Genomic DNA, 25,458 nt, shown 5'->3' with positions numbered 1-25,458 from the left:
CCGTGCCAGCGAGCACTTGTTGAAAGGACGTTGCTTAGAGACCACAATGAGCAACCCGAATGGGAAATGGCTTCCTGATGCTCGTATTCCAGCGTGCACAGGCAGGCGCACACCTGGTTGCTGTCCCGTACCATCGACTCAAGAAGGTGCAAGGGGTGGGCGCGTCTCCTTTCACAATGCCTCCTCCCGTCAAATCTCGCAACTTGTCAACCCTCGAAAGCCGACAGAGAATCTTGTAGTTCCACACTCATTTGTTTGTTTTTGAACCCCGGGCCTGCTACTTGAAGGATACTAGGAAACCTCTTTAGTCGTATGACTAGCAAATGACAGGATCGATCGAACCGCAATGGAGCATCGGATAGCCAAAGGTGGGTTGACACGAATCATTTCGCCTAGCCGTCTTGACCAGGCTTCGCTCACAAGGACTCAGATCCCTCGAAGCGATTTCATCTGCCCAAGCGAATGTCCACCGATGATGGAAAGCTAGCCCGATTCCCACTCGCTTCAATGGAGGCATTCACTCGCCCCATCTCTGCCCTAGCCCAGCATCGAGTCCATCAGCTCTCAGAAATACGAGAAGTGTCCAGCTCCTCGAAAACGGCAAAACATGGCTATCCAGTACAGGAATGGAATGACGGTTGCATAGACAGGCCCACAACCCCCACAGCTCAAGCCGACGCGCTCTCACATACTACATCATCTGAGTATCTTACACCAACTGCGTTTCGTTCCCACAACAAAAATTATACCACAGGCCTGGGAACCCGTGCGGCAAGCGCAGTCAGCTTGCCCCATCGACCCGTCCCCGAGCGCACGTCGTCGGCGAGCATTCTGTCGCGGGGTCTAGGTGGACCTGTACAGGCATCGATGCGCGAATTGCCGACATGGAGAATCTCAGAATTGGATGGCCTGGAAACACTGGTCGACGACAAAGGTCGAGCCGGGTCTCCGGTTCGCCGATCAATCGGTCGCGCAGCCCAGTCATCTGAGGTCCTCCGACCTGCCCTTGCACGCACCTTCATTCGTACCTCGCCTCCTCATGAAATTCTGGACCATGGCAGCAGTCGTCACCCCCGAGTAGAGCTTTCAATCAGCCTTCCCTCGCCACTCTTTGTGGGAGGTGGCACAGTAGAAGGACAACTCACCATTCAAGTGGATGGCGGCCAGGCAAGAAAGCCGAAGATGAAGCCAATCTACCTCTCCAAAGCTTGCGTTGATGTCATTGGCGTCGAAGAAATCAACGACGGCCGGCGCTGGATATTTTTGTCGCTTGCAACAGAGCTATTCGATCATGAAAATCCACCTCCACCTTCCCTGGTCACGTCGCAGACCCCGGAACCTGGTGCAGATCTGTGTTGGGAGATGAAGTCTGCTACGTCGGTCGTTCCCTTCTGCGTCAACCTGCCCTTGAAGCTCGGCCCCCCTCCGTACTCGTCCAGGCAGGCTTCTATCCGCTACCTACTGTGTCCTTCGATTGTGGTCAAGGCTGGAGACAAGAGAACTGTGATCAGACAGACATAGAATGTTCAGATGCTCACCGTTCATGACCCAGAGAAAGCGCTGGCCAGTCTAGCCAGTCCTCTGTTGGCCGCGGATATACTGTATCTGGCAAGAGAGCCTGATATCCAAACGGTGAAGCTGACCGCTGGCCTTCACCGCCAGACATGGGTCAATGGCGCCTTGATCTTTATTGACGTCCACGTTGCGAACAACACGGCAAAATCGGTCAAGAAAATCGAGGTTCAATTGGAGAAGACAACACTGTGGTATACGCATGCTCCAGCTGGAACCGCAGAGAAGAGCGCAAATTACCTCCGTCTTCCGAAACGGACAGACGCCGAGGTGGTGAGTGGCACCACACTGAAGAAGTCAAGCACTTGGAAAGGAGTACCCTCTCATTCTTCAGACGTTCGTACCATCGAGCTGGAAGCGCCGCGGGGACACGTTACCATCAGCACTGGGAGGTATTTCGAAGTTCGATATTTCGTCAACGTCGTTGTGACGGTGAAAATGTTCAAGACAGTGGCCGTCCAGCTCCCTGTAACAATCATACCGATCAACTCATTGGACATTTTACCCAATTCGCTTGCGCAGGTCGCCGCTTCGATCGAAGCCAAGAGGTCTAAAACAGTCCCAGTCCCGCCTCCTGGTCCTAGCCATGCAGCACACCACCAGGGCCAAGCTTTTGCAGCTCCAATCCGACAGTCGGCCGAATATGCGAGACAAGAAAGATCACTGGCCCAGAATGACTTGGAAAGCCTAGCAGATGACATTGACAGGTCTCCTCGGCGACTAGCACATATCCACACGCAATGCAGAGGAGGTCTTTCTGGTGCAACCACAGACGAGAATGTCGCTCCTGGACGCCCAAGCGTGGCATCATCATCACACCACCATCTCCACAGACATGCGAGCTGTTACCACTGTCAGATCACGGCCGAGAATTGCTCGCCAGCCAAACCAGTGGGTCCCCGCTTGCCCCGACTTCAAGTCTCGACGTCTGGGCTAGGATTTTCCGAGTCTGAGTTTGAGATACCTCCTGATTCGCCACCTCGAAAAGTCATGCTGAGTGAGCAGGAACGAGGCATGATCAATCGTCAGAAAGAGCTCCAGAGTCGACAACAACGGAGTCAGGGAATGCCAAAGAAACCGAATAGGGACATGAGACGAGACGTCGACGTCCGCGCATCGAAGGATCAGCTCAGCTATACCAACGTTGTGGCGGATCCAGCAGCTGGTCCAAAACAAAGTGATTTTGGAAATCTCAGCCCTGGAGTCAGGAAAAAGGGCGAGGGCCCGGCACTTCCCAAGCCGCCAGTAACATTCAACGGATCTGCTGTCACCAGATCAAGGTCCAAGACGAACCCCGAGGGATCGAGATATCGACCTAGTATCAGCAAACCTCGGCGCAAATCAAGCACAGATAGGCACGACCGTACTCGAGCTTCGGTCGACGGGCCAGTATTCTCAGCTATACCTCGCAAATTTAACAAGGACCTGACACAGCGGGGGAGCTTGGATCACTTGTTCTGAATTGTGCGAGGAGTGCTCGATAGGAAGTTCGCGGGAACAAAGGCATTCTACTTTCGCCCAGGGCACGAGTGGACGTGGTGGGTTTGAAGGCCGAGTATAGATTGAGGGTATGATATGAAGCACCTGCCAACAACTTGTATAGCATGTACATTAGGCATTAGGATGACAGCAATTTACTGGGGTACACAGCCTTGCGCCATTGAAGCAGTGGGTATGATTGGTCAGTCTTTTGGCCGAGGTTGGTCTCGGGCCATGGCTCAGCCTCGTCCACTTCCCCATGTTTGCTGCGAGTCAGCGCCGATCGTGTCGTGATGATTGTATTGGACAACTATTGAGGTTCTGGTCGTTCATTGGTGCTTCGGGCTTGTCCTCGGTAGATTGAGATCGAGCGAGCCGCGAGATATACCGTGAATTGACGTGATAGAATCAAGAGCCTCCCGTGAAACCTCGTCATTGAGCGACAGACCTTGACTTTGACCTTGACCTTGACGCGCTACATACGCCCATCTCCTCCCAAACAGCAGGGGTCCTTGAAGAAGTCTCGAGTTGAGAAGGACGGGATATCCAACTAGACAGAGCATTGGAAATCCGCAGTACTTTTGAGAAAGCTGGGATCAGCAGAGAGGCATGGCGGCCATCAAGGACTTTGACAGCCTGTTCAGGCTGGATGGCAAGATTGCCGTCGTTACTGGCGGTACGTTGGACTGATTTCCTTTTCCATCACTTGATCACTTTGTCTTTTGTGGATTCTGCTCCCATTCCACCTCTCCCACTCTTGAACTCGATCGGCGCTTCTTCTAACAAAGAAAAACAAGGCTCCCGCGGCATCGGCCTGTACTGCGCGACCGCCTTCCTCCAGGCCGGCTGCTCCAAGGTGATCATCACGGCGCGCAATGCCGAGAACCTCGCGCAGGCGGCCGCACAGCTCAACGCGCTGCCCAACATCCGCGGCAGGGCCGTCAGCATCCCCGCCAACGTCGGCCACACGGACCAGATCGAGCAGTTTGTGCGGGACGTGCAGGCCGAGATCGAGCGCGACGAGAGGCCCGGCCGCGGGTTGGACATCCTCGTGGCCAACGCGGCGGCGAGCTGGGGCGGGCCGTTCGAGTCATTTGAGGACTGGAAGAGCATCAAGACGCTCGACTTGAATGTCAGAGGCGTGTTTAATCTGTGCAGGCTGTATGTTGTTGTCTCCCCCTTTTCCTTACTCTTCTGTGTTGTCATTGTTGTGCGTGGCACTTTATTATTGTCTCCGTCACGTCACATCACATCACGATCTTGAGCGATGGACACTGAATAAGGAGAGGGACGAATCCCGCTAATTTATTGGGTTCTTCCCCCCCCCCATCCGCACAGAATGGTCCCATTACTCTCCAGCGCGGCCACGCGCGCCGACCCGTCGCGGATCCTGATCACGTCGTCGGTGGGGGGCATCGTGGTGCCGCACGTCGGCGAGCGCGGGGCCATCATGTACTCGGTGTCCAAGGCGGCGGCGCACCACCTGGGGCGCAACCTCGCGCTGGAGCTGGTGCCCAAGAACATCACCACCAACGTCATCGCGCCGGGCTTCTTCCCCAGCCGCCTGGCGAACCCGCAGATCGACTTTTTGGGTGGCGAGGACGTCGTCGGCAGCCAGAACCCCATGGGCCGTCTGGGCCGCCCGGACGACATCGCCGGCCTCGTCGTCTTCCTGTGCAGTCGCGCGGGGAGCTACGTCAACGGAGAGGACATCTCGCTCGACGGCGGCGCCAGGTTGAGGTCCGGCACCCACGCGGGGACCTTGGACGCGAGGGGCAAAGAGGCGAGCAATAAATTGTAAAGACGGAGATCGAAGGGGGAAGGATAGGGAAAGAGAAATAGTTTTATATCTGGAGAAGGAAGAAAAGGGGTGAAGGGAGAGAGATTTTAAAGGGGGGGATTTCGATAGAGTGGCTGAAAATCAAGGGCGTATTGGTGGACGACGCCTCGACGCTCGGATTCATGATTGTGCAAGATTCACGCAGAGGACATGACTGACTTGGGGTCTCTCTCTATCTCTCTCTGTCTGTCTGTCTGTCGTCTGCCACTTGGCTTTCTTCGTGTTCGAGCCACCACCACGTCCATCACTGCGCGCACGGGAGAGTTGCAAGACAAAACTCATAAATCAAAGGATTCGTTCTCCTTCCTCTCCTTTCTTTTCTGACTATGGCTGCCTTGCCGGGTCAGCTGACCTCCTCCCAAAACCCCGCGGGCTCTTTCACCAGCACCAGACTCGCTCCGATCCCTTCACTGTCCAGGGGCATCTCGTCGACCTCATCCTCGCCCTTGGCTTCAGCGAACAGCCTCACTTCTCGGATCCCCAACCCCCTCTCTTTCAGCCACGCGTCATCCTCTTGATCCCTCGGCGCCCGGATCACCACCCCAACCCTGCCTCTTAGGCGCTTCATGGCCTCCTCGTCGGGATTCGGCGTGCTGAGCAAAAAGCTCACGCTCGTGGTCGGACGATACCTGTAGCCACCCTGGACTTTCGGTTTCGTGCCGAGCACCGAGGTGTACAGGCGTATGTAGCTGTCAATCTTGTCCTCAGGAACGAGCACCTCGACCCAGAGGATCCCTCTCGCCCCGCAAGGGTGCGTCTCGGATATCTCTTTCTCGGCGTACGGCACTCTCAGACTCCGGTCCGTCACATCGTGGCAGAAGAATGGCGTGTCGAGTCGTCCCTTGGGGAAGTATTTTTCGAGCGGTTTTGGCACATTTTCTGCGGAGTCGTCCAGGAGTGGTTTCGTGACGTGCCACTGGACGTCTTGGCCGTCTTTTCGCTTGCGGCCGCCAGCAAGGGGAGGTCGAAACCGCACACCCAGCCCTCCGTCACCAGCGTCGACTCTGGGTACTGGGACCTCATCCGTTGACGAGGACTGAACGGGATAAGGCTGTTCCAGTTTCGACCCTAAGCGCCGCGTAACTTCATCAAAGGTGTCCTGCGCAGACGAAGGGGTTGTAAGTGCAAAGTCAATCAGACCGGGTGATTTTGGTGCCCAATCGAAGAATTCTTTAGGCTCCGTGATCCAGTTTATCAGCTCGATGTAAGTACCATCGGGGAAGATGATGAGTTTGTTGCGGGAGGAGCCACCTTCACACAAGGCGTGTTAGAAGCTTGTTCAGACCGCAAAAGGACAGGATGAGGACTAGAGTGAACGAGGAACGACACTCAGTTCTGAGTCCTTCATCGGTCTGCCACCCCCAAGGTTTCCACCCTCTCTATGCGATACACGTACCGGCATGTGTCCCGCCCTCAATGATGGTAAAATTGTCACTCAGCCACGACGGCGGGTTCTCAAAGTCCGGCGTATCCAGTAGCAGAATAACATGGTCGAAACTATAAGACGAAATCGTTTCGCCCACCATACCGCCGGTACCAGCCACTGGCGAAGTGCGACACGGGAAGCAATGGAAAATGAGGCTGTCAACAAGTGACTGTAGTGAGAATGGACTTCCACGAGGCTTTCCGTCAGTTGCCGATCCGGGGTTTGTCGTCGCTTGGATACTAGGTGTAGTCAGGGAGATGGCCGAAGACCAGGGTCAAGAGAAATCTGAGCACCTGTAGGTATGTTAATCATTGCATTCCAGGATTGATAAGGTGTTCGTAGACCTACAGGGTCGGTCGGACCACTGCTTGATAGACCAGACGTTTTCAGCTGAAACCAAACAGGGGAAGTGGTTCTGCAGATCCCGGACAACTTCAATATTCGCACCAACTTCCTACTTTAGGCAATGATCCCTTGAAATAACAGGTTGAAGACGAGGTGTTTCCAGAGACAAGGATGAATAGAATGAGTCACGATCTGACGATCTGCTCATGTCACCCGTTTGTCGTTTGGGGGAACCGCGGAATGATACAGAATACGAGGATTGCGAAATCGGGCAAATGTGACAAACCCAGCAAAAAGTATCTAGGCGTGTTTGGTGTGTTTGGCGACAAGGCTGGAGATCATCTATCGGGCAGCAGGAGAGAGAGGGAGGGACAGAGAGATGAAGGCAGCAATGCAGATTTTATACCATGAAATTCATCTCTTCCATTTGCACAAGGCCATCCATAGCGGACTACTGCGATAGAGAATAACGCCGCCACTGCGAGGAGATGAAGCACCTCTCCATCCATCGAGCGGATTTGCTCTCTCCTTGACAAGCTGAGAGGACCTTCTCGTCTTGTGTCTTGCAGTTCTGCGTCTTCATCCCACTTTCTCCCAATATGTTTGCATCTCACCAGGGTGTAGCTCCCAATCCTCCGCTCGGCGACTTACAAGGCATCCAACTTTTGCAATTGGTCGCCATTTGGGACTCCCACACCTGCAGTCGCCGCAAAACACCATCGTGCATTCGTGTAGATCGGAGCCGTCGATGTCGAAATCTGTCCCTGCAACCATCCCTCTATTGGTCTGAAGCAACCGTGTCTCACCCTCTACCTCATAACCCCCAAGATATTGGTCGTATTGTACAATAGTAGTTCGTGGACTCCGTCAAACACCATCGCAAAATGAGAAGCAATGTGCTCGCATATAACGGCAGCTTTCTATCCATATCCTACTCCTTGGTCGTCACCGACTGCTGCTTATTCTGCAGCTTGACGTTTGTTGTAGTGGGAGGTGTATCATCAGGTTTGTTCGTCGCGTTGGAGAGACTAATGGCGATTTTGCGAGGCTTTCGACCCTCGACGTGATTCTCCGTCTCAGTATTACTCGTTGATAACGGGCTATTCTCGCCGCTTGCCTGCTTCGATCGCAAAAATCCCTTTTTCCGACGTAATGCGCCTTGCGAGGACAGGCTGGAACTGCTGGATGCCGAGTTTCTGCGTTTGGGCCCTCCAGAAAGCTTGCCGAGCTCGTCGTCGTCGTCATCTTCTTGTCGTCGTCGTTTCTCCGTCATTCTTTCGGGGGCTTGCTGCAATTCGCTTTCGGCAATGGACTTGATCTCCGGTGATGGCTGCAGCTTCTTTTCAGGTGCTGCTTTTGGTTCGGGGGAAGAAACGTCCTTGTTACTGTCTGGAGTTAGTGGAGTGTGAGGTGTTGCATCGGCTTTGGCTTCCATCGCGTCGTCCTCGTCGTCGTCAGGATAATCTACAAGCGGCTTGTTAACCGGACTGACGCTCCCATTCATCATCTCAGCCTTTATCCTTCTGCGGTGCCATTGGTTCACCCTTTCAGACACATCCTTTATACTGTCACGATCAGAATCTTCTTCTGCTTCTTCCTCCTCGTCATCGGAGGCGTTAAAATAGTCCTCCTCGCTCGCATCCATTTCCGGTAGACCCTGCCACCGGCCATTCATATGCGCCCGACTCATAGGCGGCGTTGCATCGTCTTGGCTGAATAAGGTGTGCTCAGGCTCAGGGTGGTCGGCTGTCAACTGTTCATACTTAAGAAGAAGATTCACAAACGTGTCGACATAGGTAATGTCCTGGATCTTTTGCCGGTAATGCTCCGCAAGGTGGATGACTATCGGCTTTATCGTTTCCTTGCGGATAAATTCAAACATTTCCAGACATGCTGAATTGAGGAGATTATCCCGTGGCATAGTGTCAATGACAATTCCCAGAATGGCGTCAAACGCTCCGCTTTTGATGACCTGCGCGGCATAGAATTGATCTTGTAACGAGACTGCGGTCCGGAAAAATTTCAAAGCAGTCAGTTTCAACGGTTTCTGCGGGACCTGCAACAGCTGAGCCACTCTTGGTGCCAAATTTTCCGACAGGAGAAAAGGCCGGCTTCTCATGGAATGTTGGCGGATAAAGAACGTCAATATCTCGACCAAATACGAGAACAACGAGACCTCCTGATAGCTGAAGTTAAGCATCGATTCCCTAGATTCGAGCTCCTTGAGCGGTTGGAATAATTTTCGACACGATCGGTCAAAATTGTCCTGCGCAAATTGCTCGTTGGCCTGCTGAGTCGGAGTCATCTGGGGTCTTGAGAGCTTGGTCATGAACTCGGAGTTCTGACGGTTACCCATTGGGTCATTAGAAGGGGGTTGAGGATCCAGTAAGATCTTGATGGCATCTGCCAGCTGGTTTTTCACGCCCAGATCAGTCTCGGCATGCAACAAGTCGATCAGCGTGTCCGTCAAGGGAATCTTCCTTTCAGATACGGCCTTGAGCATATAGCCTCTCATCATATTAGGGTCATGGTCGAGAAGCGCCACCAGGATGTCAATGCCAGTTGTTCTCATTGACGGCTCTGGGTGTTTTACCGCGAAGGTAATGACTGAAAAGAGACCGTGTGCAATGAAGTTGTTGAGAAGGTTTGCCCTCGACTGCATTTGAAGCGTCTTCGCAATCGCAGCGCATTGCTGCAAGAAGTGCACAGCCTGCTCTTTCCGCCTGATGTCCGTGTTGTCGGCACTGAAGATGGCAAAGAGCTCCTTCAAAAAGGCAGTGTTGTTTTGAAGGTGCTGGACAATATCAACCTGATTGAAGAATATGAGCGAGTTCAATACGCCGAAGGTAGGATCGTCCAGGATGCGCGCCAGCACCACGTCCTTCAAATACTGCAGCCGCCATGTCTGACGTATTTTCCGCTTGATGTTTTGGTCTTTGATCTCCACCACCTCTTTATACCTCGACTCATCTGACAGGTACTGTCTATGGTTGGCTTTGTGCGTGGGGAAGTCCGGATCGTACTCGAGGGCTCCAACGACGCCCAGAATGATGTCGTCCGTCACCAAATGCTCAATGATGGTGTTATCGTTCATCAGAATCAGGGCCTTCATAATATTGCACAGGCGATGTAGATCTGGTAGACTCTCCAGGTCCTCTGCCATCTCAACCAGTGGTATTAATTTGAGTAGATATTCTTCACGGATCAAAAACTTTGCTAGTGCTTCGCGCCCGCCCTGCGTTATGCTCGCATGTCGTATACTCTGTTCGATCTCGTCCAGATTGTTCAGTTCGGGGGGATTGAGGGTAAAAGAGCTTGAGATATTTTCAAGGGCATCGTCCGAGAGGCCATCATCTGTGCATCAACTCAGCCAAGTAGAGTTTGCGGAACTGCAGTTGACGCTTACCAGGAAGGGTCAATAACTGTTGCTGGACTTGATGTACGAAATCCCTGGAGCACTATTAGACCATCGCGCGCCCGAAATGAACCATGTGCGTACCATATGACTGCACAGCCTTCCGCCTCCTGGAAACTGAGGGCCATGTCGGTGCCATTGGTCTCGGTCCACACAATGAGTGTGTCTACGAGCGCGTCAGCAGACCAGAACTCTTCAAGCTTGTTTCCCAGAGAATGTACCTTGCTGTTTCTGATATCCATCATCTTTGACAATACGAGTTTCTAACAACATGCGATCCGGTTGGTCTTCGGACTCCACGTAGATGCGCGGTTCATCCTGCGTATACCATGTATTAGCGCGCGTGCCCTTTTCCTCGCCAGCGTCTCGATATCCAAACGGGAGCAGAAGATTTCGAGGCGTACGTTAATGAATTGGCCGGTGCAAAAACCAGTTCCTCTGTCAAACCAGTCATTGTCGCGCAGCTCATAAACTTTTACTCTCTTCTTGTCGTTGGCAAGCGGCGCCTGCATTGCCATGACTGAAGGAGAGAGAACAAGGAATGAACATCAGCAGGCAGCGATTCTGTTACCGACTGCCGACTTTCTGTTTGGGAGGGTGGCGAGATGCGCAAAGTTGAGCGAGTTTCGGGTGCTGGTGATACAGAACAGGTGGCGCGGGGTGGATCTGCGGTCGAGGCAATGTTGCGCTCGACAGGAAGGAGACAAGCGCGCAAAGCTCCAGGGCTGCGATCAAGAATCGGATAGATACAATAGATCAACGGGCGTCTATTGCAGCGAGCCGATAGAGGTGATGTTGAGGAGGGTGAGATGGATGGACGAGGGAATGACGTGCATCCAACGAGTTGGGATGCCTTGTCGCGATAATTTTGTGACAAGAGAGATGGAAGTCCGAGAGGGAGCAAAGCCTGAGCCTGGGCCCGGGGCTCAAAAGCAGGGCTCTTTTGCGACTACTGATCCGTACAAGATGCAGCTGGTGGAGCGACGGCTTTGCCGAGACTGACAGCTGCCCACCACCGGGAAGTTTACAACGACTTAGCGTGCAAGGCGTGATGATTTGGGAAGTTGGGAAGATAGGGCGAATGGTCCACCCTGCGGTAAGGCGAGTTGATTATCAGATCAAAGTCGATTCTTCTTGTTCTCGTGGATTGTTAGTTCCGTTTCAATATCAAATGGCAGTGGTATCGGTGCAACAAATACATGCAGAATACTCGGTAAATGGGAGAAGTACAAGTACAAGACGAGGGCACAGGTGACAGGGAAAGGCTTTCGTGGGCTTGGTAGGTGGGAAGCGGGAGGCGGGAGGCGTGTATCGATGCAAGAGGTGGGAGGGAGAATGCCAGGAACCCGGAGCTGGGCGTTGGTGGCTGCTCGATGGGCGTCCCCCCATCCCCTTCTGACACCCCCGACACCCCCAAAGTCGATGTGATGGATTCATCTTGCAGCCTCGGGCACCACTTTGGCCCATGTGACATCATGCAGAGGGCGCCGCCACCACCGCAACTAGTACCTAGGGAGGCAGCGAGGCAGCTAGCCACATTTTTAGTTACATATTCATTATTATTAGTAGCATTGGCAGCTGGTGGAACATCTATATCAAGGTGACGTGGGGATCTCTCACAGCTTTCATCTGCACCTGCGACTCCTTTACCATGATTTACGCCGGGCATCAAAATGTCAATATTACCATCATCAGAGAGTCTTTGGATTCTCATGCACATTACCCAATCCAAGATGCTAATATATAGCCAACGCTCTCCCCCACCATCTGTCACCTTTCCACCATCCGATTGATCGCGAGCCTTCCTGATTCCACACCCACCACCCCTCACCCTTGCCGCCTGGCCCAAACCCTATTCCGCGGAAGAAACTGATGGGAACTGGCTCAAAGAGCCACAGTCCAGAGGTTGCAAAGTCGTTGGCCAATAACGACCCTGTCAAGTAAAGATATAACACCACCACGAGCGCATTCGCCGCCTGGCCTATACCGGATGGCAGATCCTTGACCCACGAGGCGTGTCTGTATATGAGTTTGACTATGAATGATTGTAAGAGAATGCCAACGCCTTGTAGGAAAAAGAACAATAAGGGGCCAGAGAGTGGATGCGAGCCGTTAAGTGAAAATGTTGTGTAGCTAGCACTCGCATGGATTGAGCCTGACAACGTGAAAGCGACCAGAAGCTGGACGGTTCGAGCAACGATGCCGCGAGCGTCCAGCTTCAGTCCCTCAATCAAGACTCGGGATGGTTCTGAGATGCCAAACCGAAACATCTGGTGCCAACATTTGCCCCATAACCCTGCCAGCCCAGAGTACAGGACCGACGTCGATAAAGATTGCCAATAAGGTGGATACATCCATGTTTCCGTGAGAGGTGCCTTTGTAATCTTTGTGAGGTCGACGAAAGTGGGAAGGATGGTAGCGAAGAACAACGGACTGAGGCTGAAGATTAACCTCAATGCAGTTACGACTCCACACATCGTAATCCACAGCCGAACAAAGCGAGTTGCAACTGGCACAGCATTGTCGATGTGAGCAAGCCAAGTCCAGGGTGTAGACGATTCCAACGGTGCCACGCCCAGAAAGTACGGGTCCGTGATCATGACTGCCTTCAGGAAATCGAGGAAGAGATAGTTGATGATAAAGCCTCGTAAGGCTCTTAACTGATGGGTTCGCGGAAAATGCGAAGCAGCCATCGATGTCCGCCTTTCGTCACCGCGGATCCCAGTGGCAGTAGTACTTTGGGACTTGTCTCGATGCATTGATGGGTCAATCTGCCCTATGGTTGAGATTCGATGTTCCCATCCCACTGCTCGGAAACTCGTCATAAGGTCGACCGTCCAGTCGAGGACGTGGAACAAGTCGAAATTGTAAGGATACCCTTGCCATACCAGCTCGTATCGCTGTCGACAAGGTTGCTCAGGCTGAGAGATCGGGGTGGGAAATGAAGACGAGCTGCCCACCTTCCGCTCCTTCATATTGCTCATTTGCCGTCGATCGGACTGCGAAGATGTTGCTGTGAACTTGAGCCACTCGGAATCTTCACTTTCTGTTTTGACCGCTCTCTTTTCAAGCCTTCTGAAATCTCGTCCCACGTCGTTGCACAAGAGAAGAGCGCCAGACATGATGACACCCCAGGCTGTCATTAACCCAATGCCATAGCCGGCCGCAAGCCAGAGTGTCCGGCGATAGCATGCCACATAGGCACCATGGGCAAGGACCGAGACGAAAGCGACATATCGGACTGCTCTGGCCAGCCTTGGGGACAGTCTGGGGCTGATTGCGATAGCAAGTATTAAGTATAAGGCTGGGAGTGAATCCCACGGGTAAAGGAAGGGAGTATACTCGTCTGCCGCTATTGCCAAATCATATTGATGTTGCCGCTCTGCTAGAATTTGCCGATAGAGCGAAACATAGTCGTTAGTCATAGCTGGCCAGGATATGGGAATGAAAGTACATGAGAAGGACAATAGAAGTCATCTCGATGTTGGTGGTGTCTTTGAAGTCATGACGTCTTGAAAAGTGATTGATTTGACCGACCATCCACAAGGATTGACATTGGGGGCATCGTTCTGTTGAGCAAGACGTGTCCTGAGAACAACAGGTCAACAATCCCTCGAACCAGTAGGACTTAGTCTTTCATCTGTTTGGTGTGATCACACTGGAGAGTGACTGATGAACAGCATCCAGTCTCCCATTGTGGCGCCCTGTCGTCCAAATCGGGGTTGGGTCTGGGATTCTGGAGAAATCCACCTTCAGTAACTTTTCAATCTTGCCGAATTCCATGTGGAATCCAACCCATGCTTCTTACAAGTCCCAGGTCCATGCTGTCGGTCCAGACTGCCCTCGACTGTAAGTACAGTTCGTCATTTCTCTACCATGAATTCGATAGAAGGGCTGCCCCTTTCATGCTACTATGTCCCCAGTTTCATCACCGCATCTGAAGAGGCGCAGATCCTCAACGACCTCCAGAAACTGCCCGAGTCTCGATGGACTGTGCTCACCCACCGGCGTCTATTATCTCTACCCTCAACCTTGACCGGTCCTTCGCGTGACACTCTCCTTGCTGCCCCCATGCCAGCGTACCTCGACGTGATCGTCACCCGTCTTCAACAAGGCAAATTCTTTGAGAGTTCCACACACAAGGCTCCGAACCATGTCCTGATCAATGAATACAAACCAGGAGAGGGAATCATGCCCCATGAAGATGGTCCTGCCTACGACCCAATCACAGCGACGGTGAGCTTGGGGAGTCACACTGTGCTCGAAATCTACCGAAAGACTGAAGCTGGCGAACGAGAAGCGAAGCCTACATGGCGAATCTTACAAGAACCCCGGAGTCTGCTGGTGACGACGGGCGACATGTATATCAACACACTACATGGCATTTCAGAACTCCAGACGGATGAGAATCTGAACAGCGAGCAGATCATCAACTGGAATCTCCTCGGTGACCAACAACCCTATGAGAGCGGTCATGCTCAGCGGCAAACTCGCATTAGTCTCACCTTGCGTGACGTGATCAAGGTTGCCAAATTGGGGGGTGCTTTGAAGTTCATAAACAAAAGGCCATGACGCTGTCTCTCCTATTTCTGGCTCTTTGACAGGATCTCTCCCCGTGGTGCCGGCATCATGGCTCCTTCGGCGGGCTGGTGTTTACTCTTGAAATGGTCCACCATCTCGGCCATTGTTACCCATTCCACGCCCTCGTGTTTGTTGATGTGCTCAATTAACCTTTCATGCATGAGCAAGACATGCGGTCTACCAGACACATCCGGGTGGATGGTCATAGGGAAGTAAAATCCCTCTTTCTCTTCTCTGTAAAAATAGTCGAAATGGTCCTGGGGACGGCTCAGAATTGCGGACTTCAGTAGGACAACGCTGGCAACTTACCCGCCACAAATCTTCAACGTCTCTTGGATTCACCCATCCATGACTGTTTGGTACCTTTTTCTACACGAGTCTGTCAGCTTGTCTGAAGAGGATATAGCCAGGAACCATTCTTCAATCAACTCCAAGAGCGGTTGAAGCCGGGGGGACTTACCATGAACATCATTGGAGGCAAATCATCCAGGTACCAATTGGCTGGAATCTCCACGAGCCCCGTTTCCTGGCCCGTGGTGAAGGGCTTCATCCACTCAGCGGCTGTTTTGTTATAATCGATCTTTGTCCAGTTATCTCCTGTCCGGAGATAGTATGCCTGACAGTCATGATGGCTCATGCTGTGGTCATACTCAATGCCATAATGAAGCAACAATTCGGTGGCTTCTCTGCTGACCTCCCACCACGGAGCCACGATTCCTCGGGGCGTCTTTCCATGACAGAAATCTGTGAGCATTCGGTAGGTATGGTCGAGCACGTCGCGTTGCTGCTCAAATGTCATATCAACGGGATTCTCATGGCTGTAGCCGTGCAAGCCTATCTCATGCCCGGCGTCGCGGATCATAGCACATTCTTCTGGAAATGTTCTGTTATGGTGACGGCGTCAGCTCACAAGACGGGTGAAGCATCGGGTCGCCCTCGGAATTCAACTCCAAGTTCACGAAGAGACTTACTCTAGACTATGGCCAGGAATAAACCAAGACGCCTTGATGTTGTATTTTTCAAACAGCTTCAATAGCCTTCTCACGCCTTGCGTGCCAGCGAAGTAACCTACCCGGACGGAACATGAAGGGTTTGTCTCAGCTCTCTCTGCAATAAATTGTCCCTCGCAGAACTTGCGGAAAGTGGGTTTTGTGTGATGCTAGCCCGGCATATTTGGCGTCGACGTACCTCGAGAGATGTCACTGGTCGAGTCTTCGCCCTTGTATGAACCCAACCATCCTGCTATTGCGTCTATATCAACGCCATAGGACACCAGGATCCGTCTCTTGGGCTTTGCAGAGTCCTCTGACATTATGTCAATTGATGTTTGCGATTATTCCCTATCGTCGACCGCGACTCGCAAAACACAAAAGTCTATACAAGACAAATGCGCCGCACACAAGAAGGATGGATGGGGTTCGCGTCAGCGGGTGAGGCCCGAAGAGAACGGATCCAGGACCGATAACATATCTTTTGCTCCGACTCTGGAGATGTCCGCGACGTTCTTTTCCATGACGTTTAGAAAATGTCCGAAGATCTCGTGCATAATATCCACTACCGTGTCTGGGACGGATTCATGGGGAGGATGCGGAGAGGCATGATCCACCCGGCCACTGGGGTACCAGTTCCCCATCACGTCTTGTCACTTTTGCTGGGATCAACAGCCTTGGCCAGAGATATTCTCTTAAAAAGGCTGCTTGGATTTTCATATACCTCAGGGTGGTAGAGATCAACGGGACTGCAGTTCGATTCAATATCAGAACAGTCCGTAAGCAGGGACGGATCGCACATGCAGCAGAAGGACCAGGTTGGCTCTAACCATGGATCACAAGATTCGCGACCGGATCTGTTAGAGTATTGTGGAAGATTCTTTGCAGAAAGATACCGCTGTCAGGGATGGAATGCTCAAGAAGAACTCGAGGCGACGAGAGCACGATGTTACCGCGAACAGAACGGCGAGCTCTCGATGCGTGCAGTTCATCACAATATGCCGCCTGCAAGCTAATGGATGAACCCAACAGTGTGGCTGATGAAGTCTTGGATGTCTTCCTCTGCGTAGTCGTTCTGCCACTCGCCCAGCTCAATGGTGAACCCTCCTTGCAGTCCCTCATTCGGACCATTACCTCCTTGTCGGTCATCATCAGCTTTGGAGACCGAGGGAATCAATTTGACGGGCAAGAATCTCGGGTAAGCGCCCTGTCGGTCCCACGTGTCCAACCGAGTGAAAGCAACCTCTAGATAGTCCAATATCTTGGTCTGTGTTTCTCCTTCTGCACGCTCCATCAGCAGCGCATACAAGTTTGCGACCGCCTGGCACAGTTGATCCTGTTTCAGCGGCGGCGGGTTCGTCCCCATGGAGGGATATTTGTCTTGGAAGCAGGATTTCTCGGTAGGAACCTCGATCCAGAGTCTGATCGTCCGTATTGTGGATATGGACTGGATCAATGTTGACAATGCCGTGGTTGTGGGAGTGGGAGACGAAAATGGCGTGACGGCAAGATCGTCGTCGTCACCCTGGGTCGGGCCAAACGCGGGAATGTCCATTTCCAGATGCGTGAGCGATGTCAAATGCGTTGCCATGAGCTGTATTTGGTCTGTGTTCAGATACAACAGTCCCTTGGGTCGGGTGAAGGTGAAAACAGGGAGGCTGTGCAGCTTGAGCACCTGCAGTGTCGGAGCGTGTAGGTTGATTATGGTCGGGATGAGCGAGGGGAGTTGTCCCTGATAGTCGGTCGCGTAGATGGACGCGAGGTTTGGCAGGGATCCCATCGCAGAGGTCGCCACGGCCATCTTTCGCCTCATCCATTCCTCCTTGCCCGTGCCCTCGTGGGCTGGGTAGTATGGCACGAGGAAATGCAAGCGCAGGAATCTCTTGTCGCGGTAGTAGGACGAGTAGACGACACTTCCAAAGTTGTTCCTGTCGATGTGGGTTTGCGCGAGTGGGAACGAGTTGAACAAGTCGAAATCGAGCTCGGGCAGAGTGACGGCGTCGTCGGACATTTGGCGTTTGAGGACGCGCAGATGGACGTTGTGTTGTGGCTGTCGGAGAAGAGAGAGGATTTTGGGGGGAATGGGCATGTTGACGCACCATCTGTGCTCAGGAGATGCGTCAGTTTTTACTTCTTGGAAGAGGGGGAGGGAGATGGTTGCTTTTAGAGACATGCTCACGACAAGGTGCGAAGGTTCCTGACGCTGTTGAGAATGCGCTCGAGTGCTGCGGAATCCAGCACGTTGGGCAGAATCGCGATAATCTCGTCGTTGTTACTGTTGTCATCATTCTCCTCGTCATGGTCATGGTCATTGTCGTCATCATCCTCATCATCATCCTCGTCGTCGTCGTCCTCCTCCTCCTCATCAAACTGCCGACGGTAGTCATACTCTCGCATCGCAGGCGATCCTATGCTGATCTCCTCAACGCGCCGGGCGAGTTCGCTGTCCGGATTCGAAAGCTGCTGAATCATCTCTCGGAGTTGTCCATTCTCAGACTCGTCGTCTTCTTCGTCATCGTCGACGGGGAAATGATCCTGTTTCAGTAATGCTGTGACCTTGTCGGCGGGCAAGTGGATGCGGTCGTCCATGACTGGGAATATGATATGGCTGCCAACACGAGAGGGGATTCTGAGTGATGGTGATGGAGAATAATAAAGATGAAGACAAAGACAAAAGAATCCCTCACTCTCACTCTCACTCTCTTGTCTCCTCTCGACAAGATTCTCTCACCGCATCTTGCTAGCAAAGTGGCATTTTGCATATGCATATCCCATATCCATGTCCTTAGCCATCTACCAAGAAACTACGAGGTAGATAGATACCTAACAATCCCCGGGTACCGAACTGTCGTTTACCATGAGCTTGTATTCTCGGCCCCAACGGTGGTTGGTGGACGTGCTATTCTGTCACCGCTGGCGCCAAAAAGGAGGAATTATTACCTCAATAAGCACTTGGTTGGAGAAAGCAGAAAAACAGAGCGTCTGATGGGGATGGGGGATGATGGCCCCTTGGTGGCCCTTGCAGATCTTTTGTCCCCTTTCCATGAGGTGATGTTTTAATCCTATGCAATGCAGACAATCGTAATATTAATATGATGCCCAAAAAGGGGAGAGATGAATCTCATCCATCAAGAGTCTGGACCAGGCCTGTCACTCTTTACGCCTTTACCTCCCTCTTTACCTCGTACACCTCCTCCCAATCTTTCTTCTTCCTTTGCCGCTCACCCGAAAAAGCGCAAACTATTTGATAAATGGGCGATTATTTAATCAAGCGTCTTTGCTCACTCCCTGCAAGCACCAAGATGGGCATGGCGCTTCTTCTTAATTACTTGTCACGGATTCCTGCCGCAGTTCATGCCGGGGCCCCAAATTGCCCAAAGCTTTGCCTGCTCAGCTTGTCCAGCTCGTCCATTTGTTCTGCTTGTCCTGCTTGTCAACCTGTCGATGCCTCGAGTCAATCAATCACCTTCAAACCCTGTCAATCCCGTCCCCGCCTCTTGAATCCTTCTGGCGATTGCTCCCGATCTCTCCCACGAAACAAGTCATGTCAACACCACCAATGCCAGTCCCTCCACCAGTCCCTGCATGCTGGATTTCTTTTCTCCGGTCCCGCCGGCTCCCTTAGAGTAGCAGAAGGCACATGAAAGGGTCTCGTCTCCCTCGTATTTCCCCTCGGCATCTCCATCACCTGAACCCGTCCTCGATCACCGACAAGTCATAGCTCTTTTTCCTCTGCGCAGTCTTATTGTAACCTCATTTTTCAGCCGCTTCTCTGTGTCAACGACTTTTTCTTGGGAGCATATAAATCAGGGCCAACAGCTGCGGCCGAGTCCTAACAACAACGCCCGCCCACCTTGGGCCGCGCACGGCGCGACACGAGCCCAATGCCTTGCGATCTCGCCTCTACCTGACTGCCTCCAACGTCGCCGTTAGTCACATGAGCGAGAAAGAGATAGAGAGAGACAGCAAGAATTCAATGGCTTAAGCCACGTGGTCGACAATGTCGAAAAGATCATGTCCGAATATAACCAGACCTTCTCTCCAGATCAGCTACGAGCCATCGATATCGCCGCCCGCATATCATCATGTCTGTCCATATCAGGCTCCTGCTTCACCATACTCAGCTTCATCAGCCACCCGCCACTCCGAAAACCTGTGAACCGTCTTGCTTTTTCCATCGCCGTTGCCAATATCTTTGCGTGTTCGGCGTATAGTTGGGGCATTCATCCGATCAATGCTGGCAGGGAATCTGCGTGGTGTCAAACCCAGGGGTTTTTCATTACTTGGTTTGTGATGACGGATCCGTTACTTGTACGGCTTTATCCACCCTCGTCGTTTGGTTACCGCTTTGTTGTTGATTGAGCTAACGAGGGTTTTGCTGTGTTTAGGTCATGATTATGGCGTTCAATGTTCTTCTCACTGTTCGAACGAAACGAAATGCCACCGAGCTCAAAAGGGTCGACGTTTATGCGATATTGCTGGCTTTTATTCTCCCGTTCATTCCGGCTTTGGTGTTTTTGTGCTGGAGGCCCGATGGCAAGTCTGTCTACGGGCCGGCGACCATGTGGTGCTGGATTGCCAAAGAATCCCAGATCCTTCGTCTGGTGGCCTTTTATGTGCCCATTTGGTGAGTTTGGCATGGTGCTGAGGACGAAGGCAGAGTGTCTCAGTCGCAACCTAATCACATACTGACTGGGCCTGGAATAGGTGCTTCATCCTTGTCGCCATATTCCTCTTCGCTCTAAGCGGCAAACAAATCCTTCTGGTGCGCCGCAAGGTCAAATCGGCCAAAGCCGAATGTGTACTGTACCGAGACGAGCCAGGCCCAGACGGATGCCCACCTCCACGTGAACGCCGCTTTTCGTCCTTCGCCAGGGCCTTCATGTCGTCCACACCAACGGCGACGAGAGACTCGGATAGGTCCAGCGTGCCCTACAACAACAACGCAGGGCCGGAGCCGTCATCGCCCGAGTTTAAGGGTTTCGAGCCGCTCGCGCCCATCCATTCGCGCGAGGTCCTGGATCTGGAGTCTCAGTCTCACCACCCCCCGTCATCGCCGCCGTCGCACGAGTCGTCAATCTTTGCCACGCCGGGGTCTCCGACAGTCACCCTCGACCGCTCTGGTTCCGACCAGACGATGCTCCGTGGGGTGGCACCGGACCGATTCCCGCCGCGGCGGAGGTCGTCGTCGCGCTTTGATCGGATACACTGGAAATACGCCAAGTTTGCTTTTTTGTGCACGATTGTCTTGTTCATTACCTGGGTATGTTGAGAGAGCCGTACAGTACTCCGAATTCTTTACCCTCCTTCCCTCCTCCCGCCCCCCATTTCCGCGAGAACAAAATAATATGCCCTAATGATAACCAATGAATCACGACGCCGACACAAATACTAAGTACCATGTCTCAAGCACTAATCTTATCTGCTGTCAACAGGTCCCCATCAGCGTCAACAGGGTCTACAACAACTTCATCTCCCCGAACCACCAAATCTACGGCCTTTACCTGACCTCGGCGGCGTGCATCCCGCTGCACGGCTTCGGCAACTTTGTCATTTACACCACCACCAGCTGGGCCGAGTGCAGAGACTTTCTGACCTGCTCGACTCACCGGAGTTCCCGGCGTCCGTCCTCCTCGTCGGCTATTGTCGTTCCTGTCGGGATTGGCCCTGGCGCCACAACGGCCTTCACCGTCCCCGTGGGTGGCGGGGGAGACCACGCTCGCGAAGGTGCAGGCCAGGATGGTGAGGAAATGGCAACGACGCGCAGGCTCGGGTTGATCCAGAATAATGTGCTCAGGGGTTGGGCAAAGCGTGGTCACGATATGTGGGCGACACGGAGACAATGACAGTGCTCGTTCGAGACCCGACCGTAACGTGGCATATATGTCCCGCCCAGGTCGACTGAGCGGCGGCCGCACACTTAACTGGTACCACTACCATAATACAAAATATCACATACGCTAGACCCAACTTGTGGACATATATCCAGCGCGACGTACTCGGCTCGGTGCACATATCATATATACCAGTTACATTATAGCATTTGTAGCATTCTATCAAAGACAACATAGCCGGCGCAACGAAAAAATGATAAAGGAAAATTGGAAAACTGTCAGAGTACCACCACCTAATTAACACCGATCGACACCGCCGGGGCACCACCCACTAAAGCAATCTCCCAGTCAAGTGAAAGGCATTCCACGTCTAGCTGGCGGGGGCTGATTAAAGTAATATGTTAGATTCAATACCAGAGAAAAGCGGATGATGGGTTGGGACTGGGACTGGTAACGGTAACGGTAACAGTAACAACAACATGTGAACTGGGTCGTACCTTAAGGATACTAGGAACCAAGAAAACACACGAGTCGTATAAGTCAAGGAGAAGAGGAGAGTGATCGAAGTTGTTACCTAGATTGGGTGACTTTAAGAGCTGCATATTTTTTTTGGATTGCTCTGTTACAGACAGGTAGACTTTCATCCTTGTTCTGGCCACTAGCCTCCTCCTCGAAAATTGCCCGTTGCTTTCTATTTGGCTGGAACCCTATGGGTATATTTTCTCTGAGCTTCCACCGCATCACCTGCTCTATTACGCTTCGTGCTCGGTATCCCGACTCTCACCGTGATGATGGTGGTGATGATGATGGGTGTGCTTCTTCGCGTGCAGGTCCTCCACTGGTGCATCAACAACATAGTTCATTGTCTTGCGCAAGTCACCTAGGAACAAGCACGCGATGCACGCCAGTGCCCCGAACGGCGCGGCGATAATGTAAACCACTCGGATCGAGTCCGCAAACGCCTGCTTGAGCGCCGCGACACCAGCGGCGATGATGGCCGGAGTCACGCCCGGGATGCTACTCAGCGCGGCCGTGTTGCCCGCCGCCAAAGCTTCAACGAAAGTCGGGATAGAACTGGCTGGGAGACCTGCTTTTGCGGCCGCTCCTGCGACGCCGTTGGGTATATTAGTGCCAAGTCGAGTGTTCAGCGCAGCTGCATAGATGGCCGTGAAGACCGTGGCTGCCACTGCTCGAGATGAGGTTGTTACAGCTGTTGCTGTTGCTATCAGGCTGTGTGGCGTGGACAGCTGGACACCGGCAATGATCAGGATGAGCGGTGCTCCAAACCCAAAGCCCGCGAGACCACTCATCACAACGGCAGTAGTGCTATCCTTTGGCTGAATCGTAGTCCATCCAATGATTGCGCCAGTAAAGATCAAGTAACCCAGGAAGAGTGGTTCTCGGATTGTGCGGAATCGGGTGCTTGCATAACCCCAGATCACGGTGGAGATGCCGCCTGCAACCCAGAAGGGCATTTCTCGAGACACGAGCAACAGTGGATCCGTTTCGAAGAGCGAGGTTGTTCTGCATGCATGTGATTAGTCTCCGACCATAGTATGTGGTGGAATGGAACAGGGCAAGACTTACAAGACAGGATAGAAGACGATATACGAGAAGAGCAGGATGCCTTCAATAAAGATCAAGCCCACACAGATGGCAAATGTGCGGCCCGCTGCTCTGCCCCCACCAAATAGAGTGTGGTTCATAATCCCAGTCTTGGTGCCTTTCCACTCGTAGATGCCGAAGGCGATGAGAATGACAATGCCCACAACGAGAGTTGCGAGTGTCCGCGAATTCGTCCAAGGGTACAAGTTACCTCCGAGATTGAGACCAGTGAGGAACAGTGACAAACCGGCGGTAAGAAGACAACAGCCGGGGATATCGATGTGGCCCAGTTTCTGCCAGAAAGAGAGGTGGTCGAGCCTGGTGTGTCTCTTTGGTGGTCTATATCCCACAAGGATACCTGCAGCGGTGGCTCCCCAGAGGCCAACTTGGATCCACTGATACTGGTCAGTATTCGCTATTGTACATAGTAATCTTGGAACATACATAGAACTTGCGCCATCCGTCCTCTGCATTACGTTTCGTCAGAGCGCCGATAGACATAGGCCCGAGAATAGCACCTAAAGATGCAGCAATGTTCATGCATGCTTGTGCCACTACAAACACATCAGCTGAGATATGTAGGACCGGTTCATGATACTTACTCGGCCTCCACTTCCTCGGTAAGATTTCACTGGGAACACAGTATGCGAGCGGTACTGCTGCGAAACCAAAGCCAATCAATGTTTGGCCTACGATCAGTCTGTAGATATTGCCTGAGCCCGGAGAGATGGCAGCCCCGATAAGAGAGATGAGGCATGAGCCCACGAGGATGCTCTTTCGAGCTTGGAAGGTGTCTGATGCGAGAGAAATGACAGGACCCAGGACAGCCTGGACAAGGGAAAGAGAATTGGGGACCCAGGTCTGAGTTTTAGGATTGTTGAGACTATCGCCGATGAAGTCGAGCTGTGATGTAGACACTCAGCACCGTCCTCCATGTATCAACTGGGACAAATACTTACCACAGCCGGAGGGCCCTGCAACGCCACAACTTGAACCATATTCAAGAGAAACATGGAAAAAAGGGCAATATAGGTTCTCGCATGAAGCTCTGGCTCGACATCCACCTCGTCGTAGTGGAGGTTCTGGTCATTTCCGTCAACGTCTTCAATCTGCTTCTCACTCGACAGTTCTCTCTTGTCCTCGACTGAGACCAGCTCGGCTTCGTTGGGCTGGGCAGCCTTGCCTAAACCGCCCTCAACAGCCGCGTGAGAAGTCATATCTGCGTGGAAGTCGGCGGTGGGTTTTCTCGAGTGCTCGATAGGTAGTGTAGGTCACATCGATCGTGTCACTCCACAGGGAGGGACGAGTAGCGACTTTGTAGTTGCAAGGCGTTCTGTAGACCGACATTACCGCGTGCCAATGCTGGCCGTGACGATCCGCTCTGATAGGGCCGGGATATCCGATCTGCATGCGGGGAACAGGGATGAAGGTGGACATTTGGGTGACTTGGTTGGGGCTTGTGGTGGGAAGTTCGAGGGCGATCAACAGAGTTGGTGGCTGTTTTGTGGGACGTCGATGGCAGCCACCAGCAGATGCGAAACTGCAACTTTTGACACCAACTTGGCAGACCTGCCAATTGGCCACCTTTTCTACCTGCGCCCTTCTTATCTGCGACCCGACCTGGTAAAGGTACCACCATGATGTGCTGGGAGGCCGTCAAAGCTGCAATTTATTGAACTTCTGCGATACACTGGGATATGAGCCCAACAGCAAACCCCTGTGCCCCTGTACCTAGTACACGCCCTGCTGGATCCCAGTTGACTGGTCCGGATCACCATTTCCACCACCACCGAATCCTTCTTCCTGCTTGGTGCTGGGATCGTGGTATCAACCAGCCCAATCTCAAACTTCCCACGACACGCTCAATCTAGCAATCTGGACCTTCGAGCGCGACTCCCGATCTCCCCACAACAAAGAATCGCATATCTCTCGTCCATCATCGCACTCCTTTTCCCACAAATCCAGCAATGCGGGGGATTTTCAACAAAGCCACTAACCCCACAAATTGCTCCTAGTCTCCTCGTCTAGACAACCATTTGCTCCAGGACCGAGGTCTGTAACGTCGCGGCCGAGAGATTGCTGGGCATTCATCAGCTCCCACGGAGTTGCGGGGATGTATCGGTGCGAAAGCGACAAGAAAAGTCTGGGGTCAAACGGGTCTGAATGTACATGCACACAAGGCTCTGTCAAGGTCAAGCGTGGTTACAGCTCGGACCATGATCATTTCCCACCACTTCGGTTCCGCGCTTCGATTGCGCCTCACATTCTCTACATTTTCTCCAAAAGGGTCGTCAAGAATAGTAACAAGAAGATAAATTCCTCGATCTGGGGACCCGTGTACCAGACACTGCCCCACTGCCACTCCAGCACCA

General features: G+C 52.7%; 11 protein-coding genes across 11 annotated transcripts; 4 read left to right on the top strand and 7 right to left on the bottom strand.

The window, feature by feature from the left end:
- Window positions 1-346: 346 nt before the first annotated feature.
- Window positions 347-3,033, top strand: AYO20_10067 (hypothetical protein; the record flags this gene model as incomplete). Its single annotated transcript, XM_022648330.1, has 3 exons — window positions 347-368; window positions 431-1,479; window positions 1,531-3,033. 3 exons carry the CDS (start codon window positions 347-349, stop codon window positions 3,031-3,033), a joined length of 2,574 nt encoding a protein of 857 aa, XP_022495687.1.
- A 627-nt stretch (window positions 3,034-3,660) lies between these two features.
- On the top strand, window positions 3,661-4,852 carry AYO20_10066 (hypothetical protein; the record flags this gene model as incomplete). The annotated part of the gene is made up of 3 exons (XM_022648329.1): window positions 3,661-3,727; window positions 3,849-4,212; window positions 4,411-4,852. The coding sequence occupies 3 exons, from the start codon at window positions 3,661-3,663 to the stop codon at window positions 4,850-4,852; spliced, it is 873 nt and encodes a 290-aa protein (XP_022495686.1).
- A 382-nt stretch (window positions 4,853-5,234) lies between these two features.
- On the bottom strand, window positions 5,235-6,417 carry AYO20_10065 (hypothetical protein; the record flags this gene model as incomplete). The annotated part of the gene is made up of 2 exons (XM_022648328.1): window positions 5,235-6,142; window positions 6,288-6,417. The coding sequence occupies 2 exons, from the start codon at window positions 6,415-6,417 to the stop codon at window positions 5,235-5,237; spliced, it is 1,038 nt and encodes a 345-aa protein (XP_022495685.1).
- Window positions 6,418-7,593: 1,176 nt separating this feature from the next.
- On the bottom strand, window positions 7,594-10,595 carry AYO20_10064 (hypothetical protein; the record flags this gene model as incomplete). Its single annotated transcript, XM_022648327.1, has 5 exons — window positions 7,594-10,016; window positions 10,069-10,112; window positions 10,162-10,243; window positions 10,299-10,395; window positions 10,482-10,595. The coding sequence occupies 5 exons, from the start codon at window positions 10,593-10,595 to the stop codon at window positions 7,594-7,596; spliced, it is 2,760 nt and encodes a 919-aa protein (XP_022495684.1).
- A 1,218-nt stretch (window positions 10,596-11,813) lies between these two features.
- AYO20_10063 (hypothetical protein) lies at window positions 11,814-13,502 on the bottom strand (the record flags this gene model as incomplete). The annotated part of the gene is made up of 1 exon (XM_022648326.1): window positions 11,814-13,502. One exon carries the CDS (start codon window positions 13,500-13,502, stop codon window positions 11,814-11,816), a length of 1,689 nt encoding a protein of 562 aa, XP_022495683.1.
- A 451-nt stretch (window positions 13,503-13,953) lies between these two features.
- AYO20_10062 (hypothetical protein) lies at window positions 13,954-14,649 on the top strand (the record flags this gene model as incomplete). The annotated part of the gene is made up of 1 exon (XM_022648325.1): window positions 13,954-14,649. One exon carries the CDS (start codon window positions 13,954-13,956, stop codon window positions 14,647-14,649), a length of 696 nt encoding a protein of 231 aa, XP_022495682.1.
- A 391-nt stretch (window positions 14,650-15,040) lies between these two features.
- On the bottom strand, window positions 15,041-15,970 carry AYO20_10061 (hypothetical protein; the record flags this gene model as incomplete). The annotated part of the gene is made up of 4 exons (XM_022648324.1): window positions 15,041-15,049; window positions 15,119-15,542; window positions 15,630-15,726; window positions 15,847-15,970. 4 exons carry the CDS (start codon window positions 15,968-15,970, stop codon window positions 15,041-15,043), a joined length of 654 nt encoding a protein of 217 aa, XP_022495681.1.
- Window positions 15,971-16,659: 689 nt separating this feature from the next.
- AYO20_10060 (hypothetical protein) lies at window positions 16,660-17,736 on the bottom strand (the record flags this gene model as incomplete). Its single annotated transcript, XM_022648323.1, has 1 exon — window positions 16,660-17,736. One exon carries the CDS (start codon window positions 17,734-17,736, stop codon window positions 16,660-16,662), a length of 1,077 nt encoding a protein of 358 aa, XP_022495680.1.
- Window positions 17,737-17,822: 86 nt separating this feature from the next.
- On the bottom strand, window positions 17,823-18,236 carry AYO20_10059 (hypothetical protein; the record flags this gene model as incomplete). The annotated part of the gene is made up of 1 exon (XM_022648322.1): window positions 17,823-18,236. The coding sequence occupies one exon, from the start codon at window positions 18,234-18,236 to the stop codon at window positions 17,823-17,825; it is 414 nt and encodes a 137-aa protein (XP_022495679.1).
- Window positions 18,237-20,044: 1,808 nt separating this feature from the next.
- Window positions 20,045-21,493, top strand: AYO20_10058 (hypothetical protein; the record flags this gene model as incomplete). The annotated part of the gene is made up of 3 exons (XM_022648321.1): window positions 20,045-20,274; window positions 20,355-20,910; window positions 21,083-21,493. The coding sequence occupies 3 exons, from the start codon at window positions 20,045-20,047 to the stop codon at window positions 21,491-21,493; spliced, it is 1,197 nt and encodes a 398-aa protein (XP_022495678.1).
- Window positions 21,494-22,233: 740 nt separating this feature from the next.
- On the bottom strand, window positions 22,234-24,303 carry AYO20_10057 (hypothetical protein; the record flags this gene model as incomplete). Its single annotated transcript, XM_022648320.1, has 5 exons — window positions 22,234-23,005; window positions 23,069-23,481; window positions 23,531-23,640; window positions 23,689-23,989; window positions 24,046-24,303. 5 exons carry the CDS (start codon window positions 24,301-24,303, stop codon window positions 22,234-22,236), a joined length of 1,854 nt encoding a protein of 617 aa, XP_022495677.1.
- Between the last annotated feature and the right edge of the window lie 1,155 nt (window positions 24,304-25,458).

This window comes from Fonsecaea nubica (genome assembly GCF_001646965.1).
Source record: "Fonsecaea nubica strain CBS 269.64 chromosome Unknown Scaff102, whole genome shotgun sequence".
NCBI lineage: Eukaryota > Fungi > Ascomycota > Eurotiomycetes > Chaetothyriales > Herpotrichiellaceae > Fonsecaea > Fonsecaea nubica.
The sequence above is the reverse complement of the archived record's forward strand: the minus strand, read 5'-3'. Positions and strand labels throughout refer to the sequence as shown.